Consider the following 10,021-nt stretch of genomic DNA (forward strand, 5'->3'; position numbering starts at 1 on the left):
GGCCCTACTCATTACGCAGCCGAGCTATGAGCGTCTAATTTTGCACCGACTGTTTGAAGAACCGCAAGAAACTGATTATTACGCCCGTGCGTACCTCCATATGATTCCCCAGAAATATAGAAGTCTCTTTTCTTGTACTCCTTAAACAAGAAGAGGAACTGCTGGAGGAAGATTTCCATGTCGGACGCCATGTCTTCGAGACTTTGTGCAAAACCGTGGGTAAGGTTCCTGGTGAAGCTGTATCCTGCTCCCACAGGTTGGTCGAGGTATAAAATGTCGTAGTGCTCTTGAATGGTGATGTTCCTTTCATACAGATTTCCATTGCCATCTATGCCGATGGGGCCGTTCTCTACAAATTCCGTGAAGAGTGACGATTGTCCCGGTCCACCTTGCAACCAGAGGATGAGGGGAGCCTTCAATGTTCTTCCCTGCAATTTATGCAACGAAGTAGTAAGCTGCACCGTTCCTAACGTTTAGGTACAATCTCATAACGTTGAGTTTCTCTAAAGATGCCAAAGGTCATAGCGAAGGAAGGTTTTAGCAACAGCGTCCATGTGATGTAGTATAGCAGAAAATATTATAAGGTGGTGGGTTGGTTTTGGTCTTCCATACAGTTAAGGCGCCAAAGACGCCACCTCAAGGAATGGAATGTGGGAAATAAATATCAGAGACATAAAATAATGGGATCATGAGGTTCTGCAATTGTAAACATTTATGAAACGACCTGAAAAACGAGAAAATAAGATGAGACCTGTCTTCATTCTAGGGCGTGTACAAAAACCGCATAACTCCGCACCGATACCGGCTGCTGGTACACGAAAGTGATGATGATAATTGGTATTTCCCTGGTATATTGTTTGAAATGTAGATTTATGGGTGCAAAATATCTCTGTCGAAACCCTTTTACGCTGCGCTCTCGCGCCACGGAGTTATGGCACTTTGAATATGACGATATCCTTTCATCCTTGACTCGCCTCCTACTCGCCAGATCTCCGTATGGCATAGTACCGAGCGCACAACGGAAGTGAAGGCTAGTGACAGTCTACGCCCATGTACGTCCGCGCTGCGCGCCGACAGCCAGCGTTCGCTACGCCAGGCTTTCTTATCCTGCCGTGATCATAGTCCGACACGATTCGGCACAGCGTAACAAAAACAGCACCGGAGATTTTCGCATTTTGTTGTGGGAAAGCAGTCATATCTGTACCTGTGTGCTAGAATCCGACTAAAGACAGTCCGTGTTCCCATCGTTGGCACTAGCTGTTATATTTGTATTACTGTAATACGTGTGGTACCCCCAAACACGAACACTAAATTATATAAGAAAGTAGCACGTCTTCCCTGTTGCTCTCATTGTTTTGTTTGTCTCCATAGTTCATCCGTCGGTTATTATACAGGCACGGATGTTCTTTTCCAGTTTCGATCAAAAGGTCAATCAATGGGCCACGCCATGTTTGGAAACGCGAGTCCACCGGAGTCCACGCCGTGCACAGCTCGCTGGCCCACGCCAGATATAGATCTTCGTTCTACTCCCCCGACGGCAATTGGCGTAGTCGCGCGTTGCCGCCGCGCTGCGTTTCCCCGAGTGTCGTCGAACAATAAAGTCACCGGGGGCGGCTCGCGATGCGCGTCGTTACGCCCCGCTCCGTCGGACTCTAAACCAGGCTTAAAGGGACGGTCCCGTACTCCCTGCCCCTTTCATAAAGTGTACCATTCGATTGCCCTTTGTTGAAAATGGAATACTGCTAATTTACCCGACAAAACACGCCACAGTTATTAAATAACCGAATTAAATTGATAAAGATTGCAGAGCACGCCGCGATCTGTGTTGGCAACAATAAGAACGGCCACGTCAACCTCCGGGTAAGTCCGGGATAGGATACAGAAATCGTCTGCTTTTGCGCCTGCTAGTGCATCGGTGTGAGCAGACGACTTTCAGAAGTTACTGGGCACCGCGGCAACTCCCGTACATTTTCTTTCAGTTCTCAGGTGAAAAACGCGCATTCACAGTAGTGGCAAGCATGGTGATTCAGAACAACTACGTTAATCCTGAGAAACAAGTTAAAAGTCGCAGAACAACCCCATCCACAATCACAAATCTGAAGTCGCTGGCCATCGGCGCGCGCGGTCGCATTACAGCTCCGACCAAAAATATATTACGCGCGCTTCCATTACACTCCCCGTTGTACACTGATCATGCTTCGAAATGAAGTGTCGCTGACGACGTACATGGAGAAGGAGAACGTGTTTATTTAAAAACTACATTAAATACTCGCGGAAAGAAAACACGTGACTTAGCTTCCACGTATCCGATTGTGCGCCACATTATGGGAGACCCCACAGTCAATGCTCGGACTACAGTCTCCGCTCGCGGAGGTATATACCTGAGTGTCCCCAATTCGCAATTATCATGCCAACGACGACGCACCCGCGGGCCGACGTCATAGGTGACGTATGCATGAGAGAGGCGCAGCTTTCGTCGTCTGCTCTTACGGCACGTTTCGACAAATTCCTCGAAAACGACTTGGTTATTCCGAATGAAACTTTGATGGTTGTATGTGTACAGCACTCGTGAAACTAGTTTTGGCTAAGTTTCGGAATCGCCCCGGCTGTACGAGACCGTCCCTTTAAGAAGTTCCCGTCCTCATGAGGACGGCTCTATACAGGGACGCGGCGCGGCGAAGCGAAATGAGCGGAATGGCTATTGCGTAGAACCATAGAGCATCCGATCACTTCCTACCTACTTCATGGAGCTGCACGACAACTCTTTGCACCGCGGTCGGCGGCGGCCTCGAAAATTGGGGATTTTTAAAACTCGATAGCATAAAAAATAATAGGACGTGGGAGGTGGGACTGTGCGTACTAAATGCGTGGAGTTAGGCATGCAGACTCTGTAGAGACACAGTTCTATCCGTGTGGTTTTCAACCCCTTTAACAACGCGAAAGTTCTACTTATCGCGGAGGCAGTATGTGACGACGAAGATCACCGTACCAAGACTTATTGAACACTGGCAATTTATGGGCGGCAGCGAAATTGAATTTGAAAGAAGAACGCTAATTAAACATAAAACAGCAGTTTCTGAGGCTCGTTCCGTTGCAGTTTTTCGCGCCCCTTATCGTCCCTCGCAGAATCAGCACGCATCGTGTTCTTTCTTTCTTTTTGCGGTTGTTGTTTGGCTCCTCCTGTCCCTAGAGAACACTCCACAGGCCGCCTTGTTGTCGCATCGTGATATACGATTGTCGAGAGCCAACAAAAGTACCTAACTGCTTCGGCATGACAGCAAGTCAGAAGGAGCAAGTAGAGGTCTCTGTTGCACATCACTCCTGTGAACTAAATTGGTCAGGGAATGCGCGCTCTCTAAAGGCAAGAGTTTGCGCGACAGTTTCTGATGGTGTAGGGTGCTTTCTACAGGTGCTTTGGTTACTGGGTGCTTTTTATTGCTAGCGGAAAAACTAGAGGAGCAAATTAGATGCCGTTTTTGTATTGAGTTATATGGCCATGCGAACATTCTTTATAACAAAGTAACTCTGAAGTTACTAAACTCTTACTTAAGTAACTCTTTAATTAGGGGGTATTGGGGTATTGCGCAGAAAGCGAGTTAACAGAACGGGAGATATTACTCGTTGGAAGCCATCCATGTTTAAAAATCCCTTAAACGAGGACGTGTGTTGAAATATCCATCGCCGAGTTTCGCTATGCAAATCGCAGGAGACATAGACAACGCACGTTTCGAGTGGGGAGAGAGCGAGACGCAATCCACGTGAGAGGGCCACGCGCTTTGGAGCGATGGAGTTGATTGATGTTCGAGCTAATCTGTTGGCCAGATAAACAGCCCTCCGGCCCAGATAAAGCGAAGGTCGCTCCATTTCTGCGTTCGACAAATGCGTTGTTCTTGTTTTGTTTCAGCTCATTTGCATAGCGAAATTTAACGATGGATATTTCAACACACGTGCGCTTTTAAGAGTTTTTAAAACATGGCATGACTTTCAAGGAGGAATTCCTTCGTTCTCCTATATCGCTTGTGCGTGAAATCCCTAATTAATGAGTTAATTGAAGAATTTAAGGAATTAGTAATCTTGTAGTTACATATTTTCTTGCAGTTCTCCAGCCCATATGACTCAAATACAAAAACGCCATTATTTTACTTTGCTAGTTTTTTAAATAACATTTCTGTAATAAAAAAAAGAAACATCCTGTATATCACGGGGTAATAAAAAATATAGATGTGCTCCTTTCCATGCTCCTTTACCCTACGCTTCTTTGGGAAAATGTGAGTTGGGCTGGCATCTGTGCTCACCGAAGCATTTTCACCTAAAAATAAGTATGGACAGAGCATTTTCTGAAGTTAACTTCATACGCGTAATTTCGTTGCAGTTCAGCGAAACAGCTCGCGCTGTGCATTGTCGCATCAGGAGAAAGTCCGCTACCATCGTCTTTTTCACGGCAAGAATCGTAGGTCCAAAATGAAAAAGAAAGAAAACTGCGACACAGACGTCCTTTTTGCGATATCTCTATCTCCAATGGATTCCGGGAAATTGCGTAGAATCGCAACGTGTGCGACCGGTAGAATGCACAAGTAAGCGTGAAATCTTATTTTGTAGCCACCAGTATAGCTCCCGACGATAGCGGCATATGAGAGATTTCAAGTTCCTCGATTCATACTCCGCCTTATAAGTGTATTTGACGAGGCATTGAAGGTGTTAAGAAAATATGTGCGCATGGATTTGGATTTCAAGCCTTGGAATTCGCACAAAAAGTATGAGTGCAGCGCGCATTCCTGAGAGCTCTCCGGTGGAAGCCTTCAATCTTGCTGGTCACATAGAGTTGCTTCCCTTGGTGGCCTGCGACATCATATCTGCTGCACAAGATTGGGACCTCCTTTTTCTCTTTCTTCTTTTCCCATTACAGTCGTATTTTACTCCGCTCGTCTCGCATCTCGACCAGACGCTCCAACCAGCGGACGATTTTCGGCAGCCAATAAAATGTCCTCCAGTGACCTGACGTCACACAACGAAAACGAACAGTGAGACTGCCGGAACAGCGAACATTCTGTTTAAAATTATAGACTTATCGTAAACGAATTTTCTTAGCAAATCCGCGCCTCTCAAACGAAATCTTTTGTGTGCTAGTTTGCCAAGGTGGCATGTACATATCACCAGGTAAAAAATAAAAATGCGTTCTGCATACCTGATTTTGGCATCTCAGAAGCTCACTGATCATTTGAATGTCGGAGAACCAAGCGAACGAGAACACACCGATGAAGACAGGAAAAGAACACAAGCGAGCTGGTGCTGGTGCTGGTGGTTGAAGTGGGCAGCATCAGCTTGAGCTTGAGGGAACATCCTGTCTACTTCGTTTCCCTCAAGCTCAAGGAGGTGCATTGCCAGTTCAAGGAAAACACCCTATGATACATTATAGCTCCTGCGAGTTTGAAGTTCGACAAATGTTTACTAGGGGCGCACCACAGGATTTAATTGTTCTCCTCGCAAGACAGCGGAAGTGTCTGTCGTACCTTTGACTTGACTAGGAAGAAGAAGAGGTTGCTTCCCTTGTCTTGGTCAACAGTAATCAATCCAGAATACGATTCCACAGAAAATCCGACCCTGCTTCTTCTACGGGCTTCTTCAGTTTTACCGGCTGTGATAAGCGGTGTCAGAAAGAGCGGTTTATCATCCTCTTCTTCCTTGATCATGAGTTTCCTGTAGAAACATGGTGTCAGCAATATTTTACAAAGGCCTCTTTATAAACAAGGGAAGAGACTGCATTCAAGTAGCGCTCGTGATATGCTCTTTAATAGTTCAAACGGTGGCATATCCACACAAGAAGAGTCCCAGATATATTTTTGAACTGGTACAAGCTGAACTGTTTTATCTTACAGGGACCACTTCACGTGGCACCACTTGAACAGGTCCCAGCTCAACAATCAGTTTTGCAACCTGTCCCACCTTCAACTGCTACCAGTTCAGACTAGGATCAGTTGAAACTGGTGCCTGCTGAGTTGTGCCATCGAACACGGACCACTTCAACTTGTCCCAGCTCAGTAATCAGGTTTGCAACCCGATCGAAAAATCCATCAGAGGCAATCGTAATGGAACTATTAGGCCTCAAGTAATTTCGGACATCTCCAAATCACTAAGGTTTAGCGGGACCTGATGGGAACTCCACAGAAGTAAAAAAAAAAATGTTTATTTCTGTCTTTTTTTCCGACCCCTCTCATGGCAGAATTTAATTTCTCTTGCTTGAATTATTTCCTTTATTTCCAAGACGTTCAAAAATATACAATGCGCACAGGATTTCAAGAAGTGAACAGAATAGGTAAAAATAAAATAAACGTTCTCCAGAACTGAAGGACCAAAACCTCACTTAGGTTGGCAGTGTCCATTTCCTTTGATACATTGGCATGAAACTGGATGCAGTCAGCACATATACTATACTTATAACTTGTCTTCCGTGATTTCGCAAATCCGATAGCCCTGTTTGCTGCCGCTGTGAAACAGAAGGGGTGAGGTGTCTAAATTTATTTAATTTACTCACACACGCAACATTGAAGTGAGGAATGGCTTGGGGTATTAACTCAAGACTACCACAACGTCTGTGTTTCTTACTCATTTTGGTTTGGACATTCTGTAGATCCATTGAGAATCGATAATTCTGCAGTGCAATCGCACGTTTTTTTTCTCTCTCGCAACACTCCATTCGACTAGAGAATTCCGTGAAGACTAGGAAAATTTTTGAAATTACCGACACGCAACATCCGGCGGATATACGGTAAGCGACGTCCACCTATGAAGCTCCGAGTCGTTTAATGAATACTTATGGTACTCGCGCATGACACGTGGCCTTTTATAGAAAATGGTTAAAAATTTGGCTGTTCGGTATTTCATGCTTTAAAAGCGACAAAAAAACCCGTGCCAAGAAACAAACAAAAGGACGATACAACACATAGCACAGACTGACGAACAATATTTTTATTGACAGACCTGCGTCTTAAATAACCTGAGCCAACAACGAATTATTCTGCAAGGTTACCCCTTTACACCCTCGAGCCTACCTAGTGCCTTTATCTTTTCGAAAGTACAGGGCTTAGGAGCTGCTAACAGGGGGGGACCCTTGGTAAGTATTGTGCTGTGCTTTCGAAAAGATAAAGTTACTAGGCAGGCTTGAGTGTGTAAAAGGGTAACGTTGCAGAAAAGGGCATTGCTGGCTCAGGTTATTTAAGCAGGTCTGTCAATAAAAAATATTGTTCGTCAGTGTGGCTGTGTCTTGTGTCGTCCTTTAGTTCGTTTCCCGGCACGGGGTTTTTTATCGCTTTTGATACCTTTTATAGGCTGCGAGCGCCGTGCGATGCTCAATCGTCTTTACACGCTGGGGCGTTCGCAGCTTGAGTACCTGAGAGCTGATCAGTTTTAGGGAAGTTTTATGGGGGTCACATATCCCGAACGTCTGCATCTTGAAGAAATATTAGAATTTTCCGAGTCGTAATGAGTAACACGGCATAAAAAATTGGCAGCCTGACGGTCGGAGGTCTATCGCTCTGTCAGGACAATTCGAGCAGTATACAGGAAGAACGTCGGCTACAGCCTTGCTCATTTTTTTATATCAGCTAGAACTTTCGACACAAATGAACACTAAAGTTGTCTACTCCAAGTTGTTTTGACGGTCCAAGTGACCATAAATTTTTAACTTTCGACCTGGCCATTGTAACCAACCGGCCTCAAAGGGCGAAAAAAGTCATAAAAAACTACGGGTCCACTAACTTTGCTGCCATCAACACAGAACTATCGATGTATTTTGAAGAGTACACTAGTAGCTTCTCTGATCGTACTGTTGAGGAAAACGGGATTCTATTTAGAGACAATCTACATTCCCTGGATTGTCAATACCCCCCCCCCCCCCCATACCATCCTTCACTATATCTTCCTCCCCGTCAGCACCCTGGTTTAATATTAACCTTAAACGTCTTCGCTCCAAGAAGAAGCGCTATTTTCGCAAGGCCAAGACTACCAACACACGTGAAGCATGGCTACGGTATTACAGCTCTGAAAAGAGCTTTTTATAATCTCTGAAGTCCGCGAAGCATGTATTTCATCAAGTGATGTTACCAACATTAATGCAGAGCAACCCGAAGCGTTTCTGGAAATTGGTTACCCCTGATACGTGCTCTGATATTCATTTAACTGATACATCGAGCATGGCAGTGCAAAGTAACCAGTGTGCTGACGTATTGAACAATTACTTTGTTTCTGTTTTCATCTCTGAAGCTATGTCGCATATTCCCATCATTTCTTCCCCTGATATCCCGCTAATGCCGTCATTTTGCATCAAATACGAGGGCATCGTTAAATTAATCGACAACTGCAAGCTTTCATCTTCATGCGGCATTGATAACATCAACTCAAAAGTTCCGAAAAACACTAAACTGGAGTCGGCGAAATTTCTTACTCTGATTTTTCGCCAGTCTCTTGAAAGCGCCGATATCCCTAGTGACTGGCGAGTGCGAAAGATTCTCCCAATACACAAAGGTGGCGACAAGCACTCCCCAACTAACTATAGACCGATATTCCTAACTTGCGTCGCCTGCAAACTCCTAGAGCATATCATTGTCAAGAATATTATTCTCTTTCTTGAGGAAAATAATTTATTCTATGTTTATCAACATGGTTTCCGGAAAGGCTTATCGTGTGAGACACAACTATCGGGTCTAACCCATTATATTATTTCATCAGTTGATACGGGAAACCAGGTTGACGCAGTCTTCCTTGATTTTGCGAAGGCCTTTGACCGGGTGCCACATCATAGACTTTTATTGAAATTATCGAAACTTAATCTAGACCCTTTAACGTTTACCTGGATTCGCAACTTTCTGACCAATAATGTACAATTCGTCGTTGCTAACGGGATTTCTTCTTCACCGTCATCAGTATCCTCGGGGATCCCTCAGGGCTCTGTTATCGGTCCACTCTTGTTTTTAATTTTTATTAATGATTTACCGTCAGGAATGTTATCACGAATACGACTGTTTGCCGATGACTGCGCAGTTTACCGTACCATCTCTGATTCTCTAGATTACTCGGCCCTTCAGGACGACCTTGACAAAATTTCGCAGTGGTGTACAACATGGCAGTTACCGATTACCATAGACAAAAGCAAGGTCCTGTCGTTCGGATGCTGCAAAACGATGGAGTACAGTTATCGACTTGGACCAAGTGCACTGCCTCGCGTCTCGTCCTACAAATATCTGTGCGTGTACCTTTCTCACGACATCTCTTGGGCCAGACACATTTCCCACGTCGTCTCAACTGCTAACCGTTCCCTGGGTTTTTTGCGCCGTAATTTATGTAATAGTTCTAGCGCCGTTAAGAAACTTACATATACTTCGCTTGTACGTCCAAAACTTGAATATGCTTCTCCTATAGGTGGCGTGCATATGACGTCACACCATAGCTTTGCCCGTGCTTTTTCCCTCTTTCTGGTGAACCGGCGCACCCTGCCTATACGCGTGCTTCTTTTCACGCTTTCTGGTGATCCGGCTTACGCAAATGCACCCCACCTATATGGGACCCTGACCAAATCACCTACACAGAAGCGTTAGAAGCTGTCCAGAACAGAGCGGTCAGGTACATATGTAATAATTTCAGTCCCGAGCACAGCATCACGAGTATGAAAGACCAGCTCTGCATTCCTTCGCTTGAAGCACGTCGCACCATCGCTGCATCATCACTTTTTCATAGTATCTTTCATAACAATTCCATTAATTCAGACATGCTTACCAGGGCTACATTTATCTCCCAGAAGGTTGACCACCAGTACAAGGTGTGCTTAGTCCATTGTCAACATTACTCCCTTCATTCTTTCATTCCTCGCACAGCCAAACTTTGGAATGCTCTTCCCTCGAACATAATCCTGCTTCACGATCCACAGAAGTTCAAAGCCGCCCTCACACTCCATCTCCTAGGCTAGTATGTGCGTAATGACTCGGTCCAGTCTTCCCCTCACCTTTTGCCGTTATGCATACAGGTTGCA

General features: G+C 45.1%; 1 protein-coding gene across 1 annotated transcript in view; it reads right to left on the minus strand.

Moving 5' to 3' along the window:
• Positions 1 to 10,021, minus strand: part of LOC135373911 (venom serine carboxypeptidase-like) — a 132,293-nt gene that overhangs the window by 4,042 nt on the left and 118,230 nt on the right. The window contains exons 2-3 of the mRNA XM_064606962.1: positions 5,511 to 5,697; positions 95 to 428 (exon numbers count right to left, since the gene is read on the minus strand). Coding sequence (XP_064463032.1) covers positions 95 to 428; positions 5,511 to 5,697 — 521 coding nt within the window. The remainder of the gene's footprint in view (positions 1 to 94; positions 429 to 5,510; positions 5,698 to 10,021) is intronic.

This window comes from Ornithodoros turicata, unplaced genomic scaffold (assembly GCF_037126465.1).
Source record: "Ornithodoros turicata isolate Travis unplaced genomic scaffold, ASM3712646v1 Chromosome34, whole genome shotgun sequence".
Taxonomy (NCBI): Eukaryota; Metazoa; Arthropoda; class Arachnida; order Ixodida; family Argasidae; genus Ornithodoros; species Ornithodoros turicata.